This window comes from Acinonyx jubatus, chromosome X (assembly GCF_027475565.1).
Source record: "Acinonyx jubatus isolate Ajub_Pintada_27869175 chromosome X, VMU_Ajub_asm_v1.0, whole genome shotgun sequence".
Classification (NCBI taxonomy): Eukaryota; Metazoa; Chordata; class Mammalia; order Carnivora; family Felidae; genus Acinonyx; species Acinonyx jubatus.
Window position 1 is genome coordinate 55,364,907 of NC_069389.1, and position 23,338 is coordinate 55,388,244.

General features: G+C 36.1%; 1 protein-coding gene across 6 annotated transcripts in view; it reads left to right on the top strand.

Moving 5' to 3' along the window:
- EDA (ectodysplasin A) overlaps positions 1-23,338 on the top strand; it is a 412,220-nt gene that overhangs the window by 270,742 nt on the left and 118,140 nt on the right. For all 6 annotated transcript variants that reach the window (XM_027053657.2, XM_027053658.2, XM_027053661.2 and 3 more), the window contains exon 2: positions 13,494-13,599. In XM_027053657.2, the coding sequence (XP_026909458.1) occupies positions 13,494-13,599 (106 nt within the window). The remainder of the gene's footprint in view (positions 1-13,493; positions 13,600-23,338) is intronic.

The window sequence follows — 23,338 nt, forward strand, 5'->3', positions numbered from 1 at the left end:
GGAGGGTTAGAACAGTAAAATGTTGCTTACGTTCTCCACCTTTATGTACATAGTTTATATGTTTTAAAACCACATGTGTGTATGACTTGGCTTTAAAACCAACCCTGACATTGAAACACAAATCTTTTGCCACTACTAAACTCAAACCAGCCTCGGAGAATCCTCACCTGAAAAAGAGTGCTGGCAAAGGGCTATCCAAGCGTAGCTCCTGATTCTATAATTCAACTTTCCTGTTTCCCCAACCCCTGCACCAAAGCCATGTCCTTTCTGTTATGACAGAAATATGACACAACCTGCTTCATTCTCAGCCACTGAGATTACTGTTTATGGCTCTATATGGATAAAGTAAACACATATTGAAGTGTACAACTTGGTAAGTTTTGACATATGTATGTACGTGTAGGTACAACAGTGAAACCATCATCACAGTCAAAATATCCAGCACCCCCAAATGTTTCCTTGTACCCTTTGTAATCTCTTTCCACTCAATCTTGTCTCCAATGACCTCTACATTCTTAGGCAACCACTGATCTGCTCTCTGTCACTATAAACTGTTTTTATTTTCTAGAATTTTATATAAATAGAAACATACAATGTTTACTCTTTTTTTGGTCTGGTTTCTTTCACTCAGCATGATTATTTGAAATTCATTCATTTTGTATAACATGTGTAGCAGTTTATTCCTTTTTATTGATAAACTGTATTATGTTGTATGGATGTAACAGAGTTTGTCCATTCACCTGTTGATGGACATAATGGGTTATTTCCAGTTTTTAGTTACTACAAATAAAACTGTTACAGACATTGGTCTACAAGTGTTTGTGTGGACATATGCTTTCACTTTTCTTAGGACATACCTAGGAGAGTTAACTGTTGGGTTGTATGATAGAAACTGCCATACTGTTTTTCTAAACTGAATGTACCATTTTATATTCCCACCAACATGGTATGAGAGTTGCAATTTTTCCTCATCAAAAGTTGGTATGGTTGGACTTTTTAAGTTTAGCTGTTCTAATGGGTGTGTAGTGGTCTTTATTGTGGTTGTAATTTGCTTCTTCCTAGTGACTAATGATATTGAGCATCTTTTCATGTATCTTCTTTGGTGCAGTATCTATTCAAATCTTTCATTTTTAAAAATTGACTTGTTTCTTATTTTGTGTTCAGGGTTCATTGTATATTCTGGATACAAATTCTTTATAGAATATGTGATTTGCAAATATCCCATTGTATGTACCACTTCTTCTTTATGCATTCATGAATCAGTGGACACTTGGGCTGCTTCCATATCTTGGCTACTGTAAATAATGCTGCTATAAATATGGGCCTGCATGTATCCCTTTTAATTAGTATTATTGTATTCTTTGGGCAAATACCCACTAGTATGCTTGCTGGATCATAGGGTAGTTCTATTTTTAACTTCCTTAGGAACCTCCATACTGTTCACAGTGGCTGCACCAGTTTACATTCCGACCAACAGTGCAGGAGGGTTCCTTTTTCTCCACATCTTTGCCAACACACGTTGTTTCTTGGGTTGTTGATTTTAGCCATTCTTACAGGTGTGAGGTGATATCTCACTGTAGTTTTCATTGGCATTTCTCTGATGGTAAGTGACGATGAATATCTTTACATGTGTCTGTTGGCCATCTGTATGTCTTTAGAGAAATGCCTGTTCATGTCTTCTGCTCATTTTTTAATTGGATCATTTGTTTGTTTTGGTGTCAAGTTATATAAATTCTTTATATATTTTGGATACTAACCCTTTATTGGATGTGTCATTTGCAAATACCTCTTCCCATTCCATAGGTTGCCTTTAGTTTTGTTGATTATTTCCTTTGCTTTGTAAAAGCTCTTTATTTTGATGTAGTCCCAATAGTTTATTTTTACTTTTTTCCTCTTGGCACAAGAGACATATTTAGAAAAAAAAAATTGCGATGCCAGAAGTTATTGCCTGTGTTCTCTTCTAGGATTCATATGATTTCAAGGTCTCACATTTAGGTCTTTAATCCATTTTGAATTTTTTTGTGTGTGTGTATGGTATAAGAAAGTAGTCCAGTTCCATTCTTTTGCATGTTGCTGTCCAGTTTTCCCAGCACCATTTGTTAAAGACACTGTCCTTTTCCAATTGGATATTCTTTCCTGCTTTGTTGAATATTACCTGACTATATACTTATGGTTTACTCAATCTCTTTAAAGGAGAACTTTCTGGGGCACCATTGTGGCTCAGTCGGTTAAGCGTCCAACTCTTGTTTTCAGCTCAGGTCATGATCTCACAGTTCGTGAGTTCGAGCCCCGCATTGGACTCCATACTGACAGTGTGGAGCCTGCTTGGGATTCTTTTTCTTCATCTCACTCTGTCCCTTCCCTGCTTGCTCTGTCTCTCTCTCAAAAAAATAAATTAAAAAATTAAAAAAAATAAAAATACAAAAAGAACTTATATATGTGTGTGTATATATATGTATATATGTGTATATATATGTGTATATATATATGTATATGTATATATGTATAAATATATATATAAATAAATATATAAATATATATATATATATATATATATATATATATATATATATATATATATATATTTGCCTTGGGACTAAATGACTGAATACTAGGGCTTCTATGCACAGGGGCAGGGGATTATTCAGTACACAGGATTTAAACAAAGTTTTCATGTTTTATTCTCACTGACTCCCTTACTTGGCATTTCCAAATTTCAGACTTCTCTAGGGTCCTAGAGACCAGACCAGCATCATCCTAAACTGTAAGCCCCCTCTGTCATTTCTCTGACCTTCTTTATCAGTCAGTATCGTATCCACTTTGTGTTTCAGAAACATGTTGAAATCTCTTTTCTGCTAATTCCATCTATTATTCTCTTCATTTTTTTAAATTTGTTTAATGGGATCTTGGCAGAGAGAGGAGGTAAAATTGTGTGGTTAGTCAGCCACCTTGATCCACAAGTCTATATACTCCTCAAATTTTAAGGTTTATAAGTGTTTTGTCAATTGGGGGTGGGAATATTTGTAATTAGTAGCAATTAGCTGGACAAACCTAACATTGTTTACCCATTACTATAAATTAGAGGATTCATTAGGGTTAAAGCTCTGTGAAAGAGATCAGTAGACAGCAATGAAATCTAATTCTCCATTACTCCATGGAAAGATAGCTTTGGTTCCTAAACTAACAATAAAATAATGGATATGCATAAAATTGACTCTAATGAATAGAGTATTTTGCTATACTTCATTTCATTTGTTTATGTTTTATCCTAATTTCTTTTTGAGTGGGTAGCTCTGTTGAGATGCTGTGGTAAAGATAATATGAGACAATACTCAGCATGAGGCTTTCTTCACTCACTGTCATGGTCATAAGCAAGAGTCAGGAACTTTCCTGTGAGAAAAGAAGATTTCCATAGAAACACTTAAATGCTGGATTCTAATCAACAGCCATATTGAAAAATTTTTTTCTCTCTCTTTTATAGCTACTGAAACACTACTAGTCTACCATTATGTCACATAACCAGTTGTTTTGTATTTACCTCAAGGGAGGGCCTAGAAACACTTGTATACAAGAGGCACTAAATGCCAAATTATCTGAGGACAGCATTGCAACTCTAGATTTATCTAATCTCACAGTGAAATGGTCTTCCTTGACTCTCCATTTTCTTGCCAGTACTTTTTCTCCCCCCTTGGTGATTCTAGTTTTATAGTGTTTAAAGTTCTGAATTTTTGTCCCAGGCCCTTTACTGTTTTTCCCAACAATGGTTTGTGTTTCACCACTGATTCACTTCCCTGCCTCTAAGATACTTATCTTAGACTCTCCTTTGAATTAAATTTACTGATCTTTCCCTTCGGATTGAGCTCTGAGATTCACTCTCTATATTCACATTCCTGTGAGCCAGTTATGTACCTACATTCATATCCTTCTTATCCTCCAACCCCATGGATATTTTTGGACCATTGTTTCTAGCCTTTCTCTCATCATCCGAGTCCTAGTTACAATAGTTGAACTTTTGTTTACAACATATTTCAACATCAACATAAACTGAATGACTCATCTTTCTCAAAATCCTTAATATTGCTTAATTTTCTACAATGTTTAGAATATTTTCATTCTCTTACAAGCAGTAGCCATTTGTTTCTTAATCTGCTTCTTACCTCTGTCCTATTCCCCACCCCCTCAAGTTCTGACTGTTGCAACTTTCTTCTCACTAGCTACTTTATTTTTCCCCTTCCTCCATACTTGCTCTTGAATGTTGTGTTCAGATAAGGCTTAGAGGTGGTTTATGTGGTTTAGGTCTCCATTGGAAACCAGAATGGATTTTATACAATGCTAATGATAGTTCAATTTTGAACAAGGGAAAATCCTAGTTTAAACTAAATGGATCGCATAGGCAATCTCATTTCGGTCATAATCCTACTCTAACCTGCATTGGGCTACCTTTGTAAAGGTAAACTGAAACATGGTTATAAAATTTTCAAATACTGTGGCTCCTGGGTGGCTGAGTACATTGACTGTCTGACTCTTGATTTCGTCTCAGGTCATGATCTCAGGCTTGTGGGATCAAGCCTTTCATTGGGCTCCATGCTGAGTGTGGAACCTGCTTAAGATTCTCTCCCTCTGCTCCTCTCCCCCACTTGCATGCTCTCTTTCTTTCTCTTAAAATATAAATAAATAAATAAATAAATAAATAAATAAAGTTTTTTTTAATAAAAAATAAAATTGTCAAAAGCCACTTAAGAATTTATAATTAAGAGGATGCATTTGAGCTAATGTTTTCTGAATCCAGAGCTCAGGATTGCTGGAATGGTTTTATCCTGGTTCTTCTATAAATTCTATAGGTACGTTCTAATTTCTAAATGGATTCTATTCAAAAATGATAGTCTTTAGTAATTTCTAGGTTTTACAAGTGGAAGTGGAAGGTTTTTTCCCTTATGTGTCTAACTGTCTTAAACTTTAGAAGTATGGGGAATTACAAATTAAGCAGACATTCCCAAGGGAAGGCAATGACATCTAGTATATTTTGCTGCCCTTCTTATTCAAAGATGTCACTACTGATTATACCCACAGTTGTAGGGAGAAAAAACTAAATCTTCAACAAAAAGTCCTTTCTATACGACATACATACAACCTGCTTTTTGATTTGTGACTGCAGCTGCTATTTGTAGAGTCTGTCACCATTGGTATTTCTGTGTTCAACTTGTGGTCAGCTAAAAAGCCTTTGCTCAAAAAGTTTCCAAATTCCATATTGTTTCATTCCAAACTTGACTCTGCTGCTGTTTTCCCAAGCATCCCACAATTATGTCATGTTACTTAAAGCTATGCTTTAGTGCATCCTTTAGAGTATTTCTTATGTCACCCTTGCTTATGGTTATGCTTTAAAGCTCACCATATGAAAGATGCTTGGGTATTCTTCTGTCATAGCATCTCTGAAAATGTCAGCAATGAACATTGTTTTAATGCTCACATACCAGCTGACTTCCAGAATCTCCGTAGTGGTGATCCTTTCTTGCCATTTCACATTAAACACGATTCCGACCCTGACGATAGAACAGTGCAATGAGGTAGATGTGACATCTGTGGTGGTTATGGATTTCAAAGTCATACAAAAGCTGGATACAACTTATATTGTCCATTGATGAGAATCAATTTAGTAAGCTTCCCAGCTCTGTTCTGTATGTTAGGAATAGAGCTGAACCTAGAAACAGATGATTAGAGAAGGAATCCATTTTCCCCCTTTGCATTAGTAGTTGTGTGTTTGAAATAACTCATCTTTCTCCTTGATATGTATCTTAAACAGATTTCACCTTGTCCAGAGGACAAGTTCACACAGGTTCTGAATCTACAAATATAGCTACCTTTAAGGAGCTTACTAGGAATGAAGGAAGAAATTTAATATTAAAGATATATAAGGCATTATTTGACAAGTGTTATGTGATTCGGAGAACCCAAAACTGGGAGGTAAAAAAAGCCAGAGACTGAACTTTTTTATAGTATATTTTCTTGCTGACGCCACACCATGGTAATCTCTCAAACAAAGATACTGTTATTTTTTTTCTTTCTACTTTGTAGTCACTTGCATTGTTGGATGGTGATTTTTAAGTCAAACTACCTATGAAGCAGAATTCAGTGACTGCTTTTAGCTCTATGTGAAAAATATTGGTTATGTTTCACTTCCATGTTTAGATTTACTGCATAATTTCAGTCATCCTCAGACATATTTACAACAAGGGATGGCAATCCCTGGCACTCACACCAGAGATGTCCAAGGTGCCAATTTTCTTTGGCATCTGGGCTGATTGCTGCCATCTCTATTCCTACCCCACTGGGGGCAGGTTCCATGAAGTGCTGTGATCAATGTTGAGTGTTCTTGTTTGCTTGCTCTCAGAAGCTGGCACACTCCGTTCAGCAACCAGAACATACTGTGCTTCCCTTCTTGTCACACTGCTTTTAAAAACCTCACTACCTCCTGTTATGTAGTGCTATCATTGCACTACAAAGCAAGTTGAGATTATCTGTGTGTTGTTTGTCTATGTATGTTAAAGATAGTATCTAGTTCACTGCCCTCCATATGGTAAGTAAGTACTCTGTGTTTGTTCAGCAAGCACCACCATCCTGAGTGACCCTCTCCAGACCTTTTATTGAAAATCAAAGCATGCTGAGTTAAGGGTTCTTATAAGATTAGAAATGTCTTCAGTGCGAGCTTCTGTATTCATTATATACCCGTGACCTACCCATCAAAGTTTAGTCAATCCTGCTTCATTCATTGGTAGTGGGATGCTCACAACTTGCTATGGTAGAATCACCTGGAGATTTTGTTAAATATCTCATGGTATAAATGGTTTTATTTTACTTATTTGAAGATCCTTGGTGATTGCTGGTGGGTGATGGCAGTGAAAGCAGTGATTGCAATAAGAAAAATAGATTTATTCAAGAATATTGAAAGATAAATCTTTTTTTAAAAAAATCAGTGATTTGCCAATTTTAGAAAGCCTGGTAGGTACCAGCCTCTTCTTTAGAGAGATGAAGTACCAGTTTCTATAAACAGATTAACTCCAGGAATGATGGAGTAAAATGTGAAAACCGTGATCTATGTGAGAGCCCTATTTCACCAGTGGCAAAACAAGACAGCCTGTTCAGTCTCCAGATAAGAGACCAGTTAAGGAATGAACAATACAGCAGTTTCTCTAAATGTGGATCAGGGACCTCCTGCATCAAAATCCCATAGTGAGCAAGTTGAAAAATCAGACTCTATGGTCTCTCCTTAGCCTATTCAATCTAAATTTGGGGAGGGAAAGGCCCAGGATTCTACATTTTAACACTCATGCATAGTGATTCTGATGCACACCAAAGTTTGAGAGCCACTGACCCACGAACTCTCTCATTCTTAAGAACCCTTTGATTTGATTGCTGCCAGTAGTATAATAAGTCCTTAGACTACCTCTCCATGGTTAATCCTAAGAAATGAGGTCCAACTAGGGTTCAACAACATTCTGGCTTAAAAGGATGGTTTACCAATAGTCCTATTATTCTTCCAACAGCTAGATATTTATTAGGGGCCTACTATGTGCCTCTACTCTCAAGAAGGTTATGAATAATTTTCTATGAATTATCTAATACAATCAAGTACGTTAACCATAAAATAGAAAATGAATTAAATTTATTCTATGTCATGGCAAAAAGAGATAAATGTACCAAATAATTTTGTTGGTTTAGATATTAGAAAAAAATATGTAGCAATATCTGGAGAGTCACTAGCAGTAATGGATATATCCCTTATATCTCACTGTTAACGAATTGTTTCCAGCTGAGATCCCTATAATCTGCAGGTGCTGTTTACCATGTAATTTTACCATAGGAAACAAGGGTGTAATCAGTTAATAAAGTGTAAAGAATTAGATTTTTTTTCCCTTGAGCAAAATGTCTGACTGTGGCCAACATTCCTGATGCCTCCTCCCTAGTGCAATAGGAAAGCAATATTCAAAGAGACAAAGCTGTTTTGTTCATATTCTGCAACTTGCCTCTGGAGGCCATGCTAATGAATGCAATACTCAAGCTAGAATTCTAGATTGTTTGTATCAGCAGCCACTGATTTTTGTCTTTGCCATTATACTAATCAGAGGATAGTTTCCAATCCTACCTCTAATTGAGACTCAAATAAGGGCATTGTGAATAGAGATCCTCTTTCAGTTTAAACAGTTTTTTGTGTTGTTTTCATATGGTTTTTAATTGACATTACAATTGTCATATAAAGGCAGTCCCCTTCCAATAAACATTTGATTTATGAATGTTCCATACTCATCAATAGCCTCTCTTAAGGGACTTTAAGCTATTCCTACTACCCATGTGAGCTAGATTGTTTCTGCTATCTGAAGGAGTTTATTTCTTCCTTAGCCCTCCTCTTTTGGGAGCTTGAGTTCTCTCAAACTCCCATCAGACCCATTGTAACAATTAATATATGAGCATTTTCTGTTGCCATCTGTTGCCTTCTGTTGACACAAGACTATGCTAAAGACCCTACCAGAGCACCCATACAAACTGAGACCACGAGGGAACATGGAATATGAAAAAAATTCTGGAATTGTAGTTGCTGATGGCAAGGAGGGTCTCCATTTGGACTTCAAAATTCCTGTCCCCTACAAATAGCATTATACTGTAATAACATACCTGTGTAAAACTCAGTAATTTGAACAAATTCACCTATTCAAACCACAGGCAGGAATCAAGCAGTAAGCAGATGGCCTCTAAACTGCCAGGGAATATGCATCTCAACTATTGGAAAAGCCATTCAAAAATGCACTGATTACCAGGGCGCCTGGGTGGCTCAGTCATTTGAGCAACTAACTTCAGCTCAGGTCATGATCTCACAGTTTGTGAATTCAAGCTCCCACTAGGCTCACTTCTGTCAACACAGAGCCTGCTTAGGATCCTCTGTCTCTCTCTCTGCCTCTCCCCTGCTCACTCTCTCTCTCTCTGAAAAATAAATAAAACATTTGAAAAAATGCACTGATTACCTGTTTATTTTGTTTGCACATGATTCTGATTAGTTTTAGCAAGATGTCAATCTTATAGCAGATTATAAGCAGTAAACTTAAAGGGACTTGAAAAGATTATAGGTAAGTTATAGGTAAGTGATGTGAAATCTGATAGTTGCTAGCAAGATAAAAGAAAAATATTTTTAAAAGTTTAAGAATTCAAACACCATTGACAATGAAACACTACATCTGCAAGAATGGTTAAAATTAAAAATATTAACAATATCAAGTAGACTAAAGATGCACGAAACATGAACTCTCATACATTGCTGGTGGGAGTATAGAATGGTACAGTCATGGGACACCTGGGTGGCTCAGTTGGTTGAGCGTCTGACTTCAGCTCAGGTCATGATCTCGCAGTTTGTGAGTTCGAGCCTCGCGTCGGGCTCTGTGCTGACAGCTCAGAGCCTGGAGCCTGCCTCAGATTCTGTGTCTCCCTCTCTCTCTGCCCCCCCTACTTGCTCTCTCTCTCTCTCTCTCTCTCCCCCTCCCTCTCCCTCTCCCTCTCTCTTTCAAAATAAATAAACAAAAAAAATTTTTTTAAAGAATGGTACAGTCATTCTGGAAAACAGTTTAGCAGTTCCTCACAACAAATACATACCATATAACCCAGAAGTTCTCCCCTGAGGTGTTTGCCCAAGAAAAATGAAAACATATGTCCCCAGAAAGACTAATACATGAAATCTCATATTAGCTTTGTTCCTAATAGCCCCAAACTGGAATTAACCCAAATGTCCTTCAATAGGTGAATATATTAGAAATTGTGGTATATCCATTTAAGGAAATACTATTCAGCAATATAAAGGAAAGAACTACTGATACCCAAAACATGGGTGAGTCTCACAGACATGTTGCAAAAAAGATACAATACACAGAAATCATTCAGTCATACTGTATGATTCAATATATGTGACATTCTAGAATAAGAAAAACTAAGCTATGGTGACAGAAGTCAAAACAGTGGTTTCCTGGATTAGGAGATAGACCTGAAGAGTGACTGGAAGGGGCACAAGGGAAATTTCTGGGGTGATGGAAATGTACTATACCTTGATTTTGATGATGGTTACAAAGGTGTGTATATTTTTTCAAAACTCTTCAAACTGTATGCCTAAAATGTGTACATTTTGCTATATATAAATTATAGCTCAGATTTTCATAAGGTACAAAAATTTGCCAAGGTAAAACCTTCAGAGGATCCCCTTGCTTCAGGATAAAGCCTAAATTCCTTATCATGATCTGGCCCTTATTGAATGTCTCTTGGCTCATTTTTTGCCATTGCTCCCACCTCCTACCACTTATTCTAAGGTACTTGTATTTTCAAAAACTGCCATTCTCTTTCCTCTGAACCTCTAAACAATGCTCTCTATGCCTGGAATTCCTTTTTGCCTTCCCATTCACCACTGAATCTTCAACATCCTTCAGGACTCAGAGGTAGCACCTCCTCCAAGACATCTTGTTCCCTCCTAGTCTATATTAGATGTTTTTTTTTTCTTGCTCTCAGAGAACTATATACTTCTTTCTAACAAAGCATGTATTGCTCTGTAATTTAATTTGCAATTTTTTAAATTTTATTTTATTTTTAATTTAAATCCAAGTTAATATATAGTGTAATATTGGTTTCAGGAGTAGAATTTAGCAATTCATCACTTACATATAGCACCTAGTACTCAGCCCTACAAGTGCCATCCTTAATGCCCATCATCTATTTAGCCAGTCCCCCCACCCAACACCCCTCCAGCAACCCTCAGTTTGTTCTCTGTATCTAACAGTCTCTTATGCTTTGCCTCCCTGTATGTTTTTATCTCATTTTTCCTTCCCTTCCCCTATGTTCATCTGTTTTGTTTATAATTTTTTTAATGTTTATTTTTGAGAGAGAGTGAGAGGGTGTGGTGGGGGAGAGGAGCAGAGGGAGGGAGACAGAGGATCTGAAGCCAGCATCTTGCTGACAGCAGAGACCCCAATGTGGGGCTCAAACCCATGAACCATGAGATCATGACCTGAGCTGAAGTCAGTCACTTAACCAATGGAGCCACCTAGGTGCCCCCATCAATTTTGTTTCTTATATTTCACAAATGGGTGAAGTCACATGCTACTTATCTTTCTCTGAGTGACTTATTTCACTTAGCATAATATGTTCTAGTTCTATCCACGTTGTTGCAAATAGCAAGATTTCGTTCTTTTTGACTGCCAAGTAATATTCTAACACACACACACACACACACACACACACACACACACACACACACCATATCTTCTTTATCCATTCATCAGTCAGTGGACATTTGGGCTTTTACCATAATTTGGCTATTGTTGATAGCGCTGCTATAAACATTGGGTTGTATGGGTCCCTTTGAATCAGCATTTTTATATCCTTTGTATAAATACTTAGTGGTGCAATTTCTGGGTCATAGGCTACCTATATTTTTAATTTTTTGAGGAATCTCTATACTGTTTTCCACAGTGGCTGCACCATTTTGTATTCCCACCAGCAGTGCAAAAGTGTTCCCCTTTCTCCGTATCCTCATCAACATTTGTTGTTTCCTGAGTTGTTAATTTCAGCCATTCTGACAGGTGTGAAGGAAATACAACAGATGAACATAAGGGAAGGGGAGGAAAAATAAGATAAAAACAGGGAGGGAAACCATAAGAGGCTCTTAAATACAGAAAACAAATTGGGGGTTGCTAGAGAGGAGGTGGGGGATGGGCTAAATGGGTGTAATGTTTTTTTAACTTAAATCCATAGTGGACTGGGGCGATTTACAGTCTACTACATTTTCAGTAAACCCTCAGTTAAATCATAGATTGTAGACTAATTTCTATCCAAAGAGCTGAAATTTCAGCAAAGTTATCAAGAAAAATCTTCTATCCAGAATCACTTGTTCTTCTAGAGTTGGAAATGATTGAGATTTCATTGTAAATAGCAGTTTGGGTTTATATTATTAGTTGTGTGATAGCTTATTTAAATTGTCAGTTAACTGTCTATGGGCTTTCTGGAAACCTAGCCAGACTTTATTATGTTTATTCTATGGGAAAATCCATTTTAAATTCCAATTAAGTGATTTAAGAATACTGCTCAGTTGAACTGTGTGAAATTGCTGATATTCAAGCATTTTGGATACAAAACAATGGCAGTTTCAAATAGTTCAACCTAAATATTTTTAAATACAACCCAATGGCAATTTGGAAATTATATATTCATTTATTAATTTTATATTTAATACATGAATATATTCTTCAAGACACGAACTATGTGTGGTAAGGCTGTTTGATGTAATTGTTCTATGTAAACAGTAAACCACAGGATTTTGAAAAAAGTTTGTATGGAATGTTAGGACCTTTTTAAGTCTTACCCATTCTTTTTCCAGTTAATCAGAGATGCAGCAGATATGAGGATTTTTTAATTCTTTTTTGAACTGACAATAGGGTGAAAATGCAGATTTGTTTCTTCTTTTTTAACTCTCAAAATAATCAGTGTATTGTGAAGATTAATTTTAATAATAGTAATAGCTAGCATTTATTGAATGTATATTAAATGCTGGGTACTGTACTAACCCTATAACTACTTTATGAGCAAAGTACTATTATTATCCCAATTTACAGATGAGAAAATTAAAATTTAAGTAACTTGCCCAAGATTACACAGCTATAAATGGCAGAGTCAGGATTAGAATCACTCTGAAACCTACTACTCGGTCCATGGTTTACCTCAATCACATTTTTTTAACCGCAAAGAAGCATTCGTGTTAAAAGATTATGATTGACTTAAACAAGTATATATTTAAGCTATGATTATTGTTAGTGAAACCAGGCCCATTCACATATGAAACATTGTATTATTATGAAAGATCATCATAAGGTAGTAGAGGTCTAAGTACCCAAATGAGTCTTATAGACCACGAGTGCTGTAGGAGTCCTGTAAGAGCCTTGGAAAGGGACAGAATAATTGTGTGCTTTGTCATGACTAAATCCCAGAAGAATGTGGACATAACTCATACTATCCAATCATAATTGGATGCACAGCATTCTAGGAACAAACCAAAAGTTCGTCACAAATAGGAATGTGGAAATGTCATGGATGGATAATATTGAAGTCCAAGAGGGGGGAGCAAACTTAAGTCTAATTCTGGACAGACATCAGTATAATATGTGAGAGAAGTTAGAAATTTGTGACTGGGCTCTCTAAACCCTAGAAATATGTGGAGAATGGGACTTGAAGGATCACTTATTAGGTATTTGTAGAGAGGGGATTCAGAGATTAACCAAAATTTCATAGTTGGAATGATTGGCATAATGCATCAAAAGTAAAAGGATTTATATAGTGGAGAAGATGGGCTCAAGCTTTAGACACAGTGAATTTAAGGTGAAGGTAGACTGTCTACAGAAAGCCAGTTTTTTATGTTGGCTATGGTTGACTAGAGTCAACCTTTTACTCATTTACTTTTTTTTTTTTTTTTGTAGGTGGCCCTTCTGAATTTCTTCTTTCCTGAAGAAAAATCATACTCTGAAGAGGAAAGCAGGCGTGTTCGCCGTAATAAAAGAAGCAAAAGCAGTGAAGGAGCAGATGGTAAGTCTATCTGGGTCACAGAAGATTTTTTTCAAGCCTCATATATGAATCAGTCGATAAACTTGATATAAAGCTGATTTTATAAGGATCCTCTTTCTTCCAATCCCAGATATTTTCAGTCATTTCACAGTATATGTGAGAGCCATGGTAGCATTTATATCTCTCATGATCACCCTCCATAAGGACCTCATCTCTCCTGGAGACACCCCATATCTACTAAGGCCACCAAGAGTATTCAATCCTATTCTTCCAATTGACAGAATGTCACGGTGGCACTTACATGATGTGTTAATTCCAATGGTCATTATGTCAATGTTGCTATCAGCTACCATGCTCAAACATGAACTAGAGCTTTTAGAACTCATCTGTAAACTCCTTGAGGGCAGGGGTTCATTTCTCTTTGTATAACTTGAGACTCTAGCCTAGTGTCTGGCAAATTGTTGGTGTTTTAGTGTAAGTTGATGATATTGATTTCCCCTTCAGCTAGGTTATGATGTGCCATTAAAACCCTTCTTACTGATTTGAGTTACAACAGATTTGAGTTACAACAGATTTGAGTTAACTAGCAATACATTTTGTGGGGCATAACAAAATGTTGCACTAGCTCCTACGCAGGGTCATTGAATTGCTCTGTTTCAACATCACTCTGTCAAATGACAGAATGTACCTCTTCGTCACAGGAATTTGTAGAATGCAGAGCTCTGGACTGCTGCAAAACCATCTGGATTTAAAGACAGCATGTATCTGTCTACATCTGCCAAAGATATATGCCGGTGGGGGAGGGGGGTGTTACAAAACAATATGACTATATAAAGATTAAAATGAGATTTTTGAGCTGACATTTGTCAATGTGAGTAAGGGCCAATGATGGAAGCAATTCCAGAAGGCATGAACTATTGAAGAAATGGAGCCAGGAATTTGTCAGTAGGAACAAGAAGTAGAACTAAATGAAGTCTGAAAAGGACTCAGAACAAGGACTCTGTAATTAAACAGGAGAGTCAGAAAAATTAGATAAGTGGGACATTCTAGTCTCTGGAAGTGGCAGCATTATTGAGCCCTCAAATGGAGAACTGGACCAGTGGGGCCATTCTCGAGAGCAGACATTTTGCATAATAATTGATGACTAAGTTCAAGCCTAGGAAATGCAGTCCATGAAGTAAAAGGCACCCATTTTTCACACACTGCTTACAGCCAATTTCCTGGAAGTCTTCAAAAGGCTATGTGGAAGCTACAAACAGAATTATTGTTCCTTTCCTCTCCTAATGATCTCACCCCTTTGATGCATGTAGGTTTTTCTATCTTTGACTCCTCCTGAGGCTACTTCTAGAACCACTAAATCTTTCATATTCCCTGGTTGTTAAGGAGGAGAAGGAAGAGGTTGTAAGAGCAATATCACCTTATGCAGTGGGCATATTCTTCCCTTCTCCAAGTGGGAAGTCTAATAGATTCTAAAATTTACCTCTTCATCTGGCCTACTAAGTTTTCTCTTAAAGAAGGCCACTTCCTCCTCTCTCCCAAACCACTTTATCTGGATCTAGCTACCAGCATCTCTGCTTGTTCTTTACAGTGTTTATTCTGTTTTGATACAAAGTATTTTTGTCTCTAGACAAGGCTGAAACTTCTATTATTAATTTGTATCACTCCTTATCTCATTTCCTCCTGGTCTGATAGTCACTAGATTCCAGTCCCTTTGTGTTGATGCCATATTTCTCATACAATACCAGATATTTTTTTCTTTAAAAAGTATACCTAGGAGGAATCCAAGAGCCCTTAGAGTCAGGAATATAGAATGTCTGGAGGTCGTGGGATTTGAATAAATTTCTAGCCTTTTACCTGGGAAGCTACAGAACCATTTCTTTACATGGGGTGGGTGATCCAATTACTTGTAGAGTGGGGAACCAATCCAAACATCCTTTACTTTTGAACCATTCCTATTACTCTATTGAGTGAATGCTATATTTATTCAATGCATTTATCAAATATTTCCTGAGAAAATATAGCACCTTATATAATTCTAGATTTGAAATGCCGGAAGGATAGTGGTATTATCTGTTTTGTTCACTTTTATATCCCCATGGCTTAGGAAAGGACCTGGTACATAGTAAACCCTTTTTTTCTAAGTTTTTCTTTAATGTTTATTTATTTTTGAGAGAGAGACAGAGTGCGAGCAGGGTCTGGGCAGAGAGAGAGAGGGAGACACACAATCTAAAGCAGGCTCTAGGCTCTGAGCTGTCAGCACAGAGCCTGACACGGGGCTCAAACTCACAAACCGCAAGATCATGACCTGAGCCAAAGTTGGACACTCAACTGAGTAACCCAGGTGATCCCATAGTAGACTCTCAATACATATTTCTTAATGCCCTCAAAGAGTTTAACTTACACTGTAAAAAGATGGGCAATAAACAACATTGGTGGTAGTAAGTGGTGAGGAGAGAAATATAGCAGTGTAAAAGGGAGAGAAGGTGATGGTGTATGCTGTAAAGTGATCAGGGAAGGTCCCACTAATAAGGTAATATTTGTGAAGAGACTTGATGAAATGAAGGTGTGGGCCCTGCATATAATATTTTGAGGAGGAAAGGGAGAGAAGAAATAGTGTATACAAATGCTCTGAAGCAGAAAAACTTTTGGTATTTTCTAGAAAGATCAGTGTGGCTGGGAACAGAGTGAGCAAGAAAGAGAAGGAAGGAGATGAGATCAATTAGCAAAGTCAAATATAGACCCTTGTAAGACAAGGTAAGGACTTTGACTTTTACACTGTGTGAGATAGGGAACGATTGGAGGATTTTTGAATGGAGGATTGGCAAGATCTGACCTCTGTTTCAACAGAATCTCTCTGTCTACTGTATTGAAAACGGCTGAAGGGACTGTTGATGGAAATTCAAACCAGTGCAGCCACTGTGGAAAATAGTATGGAGGTTCCTCAAAAAGTTAAAAATAGAACTACCCTATGATCCAGTAATCCCACTACTGGGTATTTACCCAAAGAATACAAGAACACTAATTTAAAGGGATACATGCAGCCCTGTTTATGGCAGCATTATTCACAACAGCCAAGATATGTCAACTGCTCAAGTGTGCATCAACTGATGAATGTATAAAAAATATCTGGTGTGTGCATGTGTCACACACACACACACACACGCAAACACACATGATAATAAAAAAGAATGAAACCTTGATATTTTCAATGACATAGATGGAGCTATAGTGTATAATGCTAACTGAAATAAGTTAGAGAAAGATAAATACCATATGATTTCACTCATGTGAAATTTAAGGAATAAATGAGTAAAGGAGAAAAAGAGAGAGACAAACTAAGAAATAGACTATAGAAAACAAAGTGATAGAGGGAAGGCAGGTGGTGGGATGGGTGAAATAGGTGATGGGGATTAAGGAGGGTACTTGCCATGACGAACACAGGGTGTTCGTCAAAAATCTATAGATTTTTGGAATCACTATTTTCTATAACTGAGACAAATATAACATTGCATGTTAACTATACTGGAATTAAAAATAACTTAATAAAAAATAAATAAGAAAATAGATGTAGGGAGAAAGAGCAGAAGCAGAAATACCTGTTAGGGAAGTATACCAATAATCCAGGAAATAGATAATGTTGGTTTATACCAGAGTGGGGACAATGTGAGTGGTTAGAAAGTGGTCAGATTCTGAATACATTTCAAAAGAATAGCTGACAGAATCATCAGATTGATTAGAAAAGTGGTATGAAAAAGAAGAGCCAAGGATGACCCCACAGTTTTAGACTTAAGGTACTAGAGTAGTAGAATTGCCATTTCTGAAACAGGAAAAAACAGAGGAGATGCAGGGTAAAATTTTACAGAGAAAGAATAAAAAAAACTGGAGGTTTAGAATGGTTTTAAACTTAAGTGACTATGAACTTAATATAGACTGCTATATTCATAAGATGTTATATATGAATCTAATGGTACCCACAAATCAAAAACCTATAATAGATACAAAAAATGAATAAATAAAGGAATCCAATCATATCACCAAATAAAGCCATCAAACCACGAAGAGAAAGAGAAAAAAGGAACAGAAAGGAACTTAAAAAACCCCACATAAATCAAGTAACAAAATGGCAATAAGTATATACCTATTAATAATTACTTTGAATATAAATGGACTAAATGCTCCAATCAAAAGACATCGGATGACTCAATGGATAAAAAAGCAATGCTGCCTGAAGGAGACTCATTTCAGACCTAAAGACTCGCGCAGATTGAAAGTAGAGGGATGGAAAACATTTGTCATGCAAATGGAAGCAAAAAGGAAACTCAGACACCAATACTTCTATCAGACAAAACAGACTTACAAGATTGTAACAAGAGAGAAAGAAGAATACTATATGATAGAGAGCAATCCAACAAGAGGATATAACACTTGTAAAAATTTATGCACCCAATATAGGACTTCCTAAATAGAAAAAGCAACTATTGACAGATGTATACAAACTGACAGTAATACAATAATAGTATGAGACATTAACACCCCACTTATATCAATGGATAGATCATCCAAACAGAAAATTAACAAGGAAACAATGGCTTTCAATGACACACTGGACCTGATGCACCTAATAGATCATACCTACCTAAAACAGTGGAATACACATTCTTTTCAAGTGCACATCCCAAACATTTTCCAGAATAGATCACATGCTAGGCCACAAAACAAGACTCAATAAGTTTTAAAAGGTAAAAGTCATATCATGCATCTTTTCTGACCACAGCACAATGAAACTCAAATCAATCACAAAAAATCTAGAAAAAACACAAATACATGGAGGGTAAATAACATACTTGTTAACAATGAGTGAGTCAACCAAGAAATCGAGGAAATAAAAAAATACATAAAGTCAGATGAAAATGAAAACACAATGATCCAAAATCTTTGGGATGCAGCAAAAGCTGTTCTGAGAGGAAAGATTATTGGAATATAGGCCTACATCAAGAAGCAAGAAAAATCTCAAATAACCAACCTAACCTTACACCTAAAAGAGCTAGAAAAATAAAAACAATTAAATCCAAAGTCAGTAGAAGGAAGGAAATAATAAACATTAGAGCAGAAGTAAATGAAATGGAGACTGAAAAACCAATAAGACAGATCATTGAAACCAGGAACTCATTCTCTGAAAAGATCAACAGAATTGATAAACCTTTAGTCAGACTTATCAGAGAGACAGAGAGGGTGGCACCTGGGTGACTCAGTCAGTTAAACATCCAACTCTTGATTTTGGCTCAGGTCATGATCTCACAGTTGTGACATCGAGCCCCACATTGGGCTTTGTGCTGGGCATGGAGGCTGCTTAATATTCTCTCTCTCCATTTCCCTCTGCCCCTCCCCATCTCTCTCTAAATGAAAAAAGACAGAGAGAGAGAGAGAAATGACTTAAATAAATGAAATCAGAAATGAAAGACAAATAACAACCAATACTAGAGAAATACAAAGAATTATAAGAGAATATTATGAAAAATCCTATGCCAACAAATGTACAACCTAGAAGAAATGGATAAATTCCTGGAAACATATAACCTTCAAAAACTGAAACAGGAAGAGTTATAAAATTTGAATAGACTGATTTCTAGCAATGAGATTGAGTTACTCAAAACCCAAACAAACAAACAAAAAAACAACTCCCAACAAACAAAAGGCCAGGACCAACGTGTTTCACAGGTAAATTCTGCCAAATATTTAAAGAACGGTTACTACCTATTGTTCTCAAACTATTCCCAAAAATAGAAGAGAAGGGAAATCTTCCAAATTAATCATATGAAGGCAGCATTATCCTGATACCAAAACCAGAAAAAGACACTACAAAAAAAAACAAAGAAAGAAAGAAAAACCTACAGGCCAATACTCTAATGAACACAGACACAAAAATCTTCAACAATATATTAACAAACCAAATACAACAACACATCCCAAAACTCATTCACTACAATCAAGTGGCATTTACTCCAGAGATGCAAGTATGGTTCAGTATTCATAAATCTATCAATGTGATACATCACATTAACTACAGAAAAGATAAAAATCAAAATTGATGCAGAAAAAGCTTTTGACAAAGTACAACATCTTTTCATGATTAAAAACTCTCAACAAAGTAGGTTTAGAGGAAACATACCTCAACATAATAAAGGCCACATATGAAAAAACCACAGCTAACATCATACTCAGAGGGGAAAAACTGAGAGCTTTTCCTCTAAGATTAGGAACAAGACAAGGACATCCATTTTCACCATTCTTCAACATAGTACTGAGGTGCCATTCATAGCAATCAGACAATAAAAAGAAATAAAAGGCATCTAAATTGGCAAAGAAGTAGTAAAACTTTTGCTGTTTACAGAAGACATGATACTGTATATAGAAAACCTGAAAGACTCCACCAAATCCTGTTACAACCAATAAATGAATCAGTTTGCAAGATACAAAATCAACATACAGAAATCTGTTGCAATTCTATAGATGAACAATGAAGAAACAGAGTAATTAAGAAGACCATGCCATTTATATTTGTACCAAAATTAATAAAGTACCTAGGAATAAACTTAACCACAGAGGTGAAAAAACCTGTGCTCCAAAACCTATGAAACATTGGTGAAAAAATTGAAGATAACACAAACAAATGGGAAGTTATTCCATGTTCATGGATTGGAAGAAACAGAATTATTAAAATGTCCCTACTGCGCAAAGTAATCTACACATTCAATGCAATCACTATCAAAATACAAAGAACATTTTTCATAGAACTAGAACAAATAATCCTAAAATTTTGATGGAATTACAAAATACCTCAAATAGCTGAGACACTCTTGAGAAAGAATAACAAAGCTGGAGGCATCACAATCCCAGATTTCAAGATACACTACATAGCTGTAGTAATCAAAACAGTATGGTACTGGCACAAGAATAGACACATAGGTCAATGACAGAATAGAGAGAAATAAACTCAAGCTTTAATGTTCTATTAATCTACAACAAAGGAGGGAAGAGTATACAGTGGAAGAAAGGCAGTCTCTTCAACAAGTGGTGTTCAGAAAACTGGACAGCTACATGCAAAAGCATGAAACTGGAACACTTTCTTACACCATACCCAAAAGAAAATTGATTAAAGATCTAAATATGAGACCTGAAATTATAAAATTCTTGAAGAAAACATAGGAAGTAATTTCTTTGACATCAACCATAGAAACATTTTCTAGATGTCTCCTCTGACAAGGGAAATAAAGGTTAAATTAAAATACTGGGACTATTCCAAAATAAAAAGCTTTTGCATAGTGAAAGAAACCTTCAATAAAATAAAAAGGCAACATCCTGAATGGAAGACAGTATTTGCAAACAATATGTCCAATGGAAGATTAATATCTAAAATATATATAGACCTTATACAACTCAATGCCAAAAAATAAGTAATCTAATTTAAATGAGCAGAGGAGCTGAATAAACATTTTACCAAAGAAGACATATGGATAGCCAACACACATGAAAAGATGCTGAACAACACTAATCATCAGGGAATTGCAAATTAAAACTACAATGAAATATCACTTTATACTTTCAGAATAGCTAAAATAAAAAACACACAAAATGTTGACAAGGATTTGGAGAAAAAGGAAATCTTGTGTTTCAATTTTTTTAATGTTTTATTTATTTTAGAGAGAGACAGACAGAGTGCGAGCAGGGAAGGGGCAGAGAGAAAGGGAGACACAGAATCTGAAATAGGCTCCAGGCTCTGAGCTGTCAGCACAGAGCCCAAAGCAGAGCTTGAACTTGTGAACCACAAGGTCATGACCTGAGCTGGATTCAGACGCCTAAGTGATTGAGCCACCCAGGTGCCCTGAGAAAAAGGAAATCTTATTCACTGTTTGAAGGAATGCATATTGGCACAACCACTGTGAAAATAGTATAGAGATTACTCATGAAATTAAAAATAGAAATATAATATGATCCAGTAATTCCACTGCTGGGTATTTACCCAAACAAAATGAAAACAGTAATTCAAAAAGATATATGCACCCCTGTGTTTATTGCAGCATTATTTACAAGAGCCAAACTATGGAAGCAACCCAAGTGTCCATTGATGGATGAATAGATTAAAAAGATGTGAGATTAGGTAGATAGATATGGATATGGGTATGGATATGGGTATGATATAGGTACATATATATAATGAAATATTATTTGGCAAAAAAAATGAAATATATCCATGTTGTTGTAACAACATGGATGGATCTAGAGGGTATAATACTAAACGAAAGAAGTCAGAGAAAGATAAATACCTTATGATTTTACTCATGTGGAATTTAAGAAACAAAACAATCATACAAAGAAAAAAAGGCAAAAAGAACAGACACTTAAATATAGAGAACAAACGTGGTTGGCAGAAGGGAGGTGGGTGGAAGATGGTTGAAAAAGATAAAAGGGATTAGGAGTACACTTACCTTTTATTTAGATTTTATTTAATCTAACATACAGTGTGATATTAGTTTCAGGTGTATAATACAGTGATTCAGCACTTACATACATCACCTGATGCTCTCACAACAAGTGCACTCCTTAATCCCCATCAACTGTTTAACCGATCCCCACCCCCACCTCCTTTCTGGTTACCATCAGTTTGTTCTCCATAGTTAAGAGTGTGTTTCTTGATTTGCCTCTCTCTCTCTTTGTTCCCTTTGCTCCTTTGTTTTGTTTCTTAAATTCCACATATGAATGAAATCATATGATATTTGTCTTTCTCTAAATGATTTATTTCACATAGGATCCTAAGCTCAAGTTCCATCCATGTCCTTGCAAATAGCAAGAGTTCATTCTTTTTTATGGCTGAGTATATTCCATTTTATATATATGCTACATCTTTATCCATTCATCAGTTGGTGAACATTTGGGCTGTTTCCATAATGTGGCTATTGTAGATAATGCTGCTATAAACTTTGGTGTACATGTATCCCTTTGAATTAGCAGTTTTGTATTCTTTGATAAATAGCTAGTAGTAGGATTTGTGGATCATAGGGTAGTTCTATTTTTAACTTTTTTGAGGCACCTCCATACTGTTTTCCAGTGTTTGCACAAGCTTGCATTCCCATCAATAATGTAAGAGGGTTCTCCTTTCTCCAAATCCCCTCCAACACCTGCTGTTTTTTGTGTTGTTGATTTTAGCTAGTCTGACAGGTGAGAGGTGATGTCTCATTATAGTTTTGATTTGAAGTTCCCTGATGATCAGTGATGTTGAGCAACTGTCTGTTGGTCATCTGGATGTCTTCCTTGGAAAAATGTCTATTCGTGTCTTCTGCCCATCTTTACTGCATTGCTTATTTGGGGGGTTTTGATTTGAATAAGTTCTTCATATATTTTGGATACTAACCTTTATCAGATATTTCATTTGCAAATACCTTCCCCCATTCCATACGTTGCCTGATGTTTTTTGTTGATTGTTTCCTTCACTGTTGCAGAAGCTTTCTATTTTGATGTAGTCCCAATAGTTTATTTTTGTTTTTGTTACCTTTCTCTCAGGAGACATAGGTAGAAAAAAGTTGCTATGGACAATGTCAAAGAAGTTACTGCCTGTGTTTTCTTCAAGTATTTTAATGGTGTCATGACTCACATTTAGGTCTTTAATCAATTTTGAGTATATTTTTGTATATTCTGTAAGAAAATGTTCAAGTTTCATTTTTTTGCGTGTTGCTGTCCAGTTTTCCTAACACCATTTGTTAAA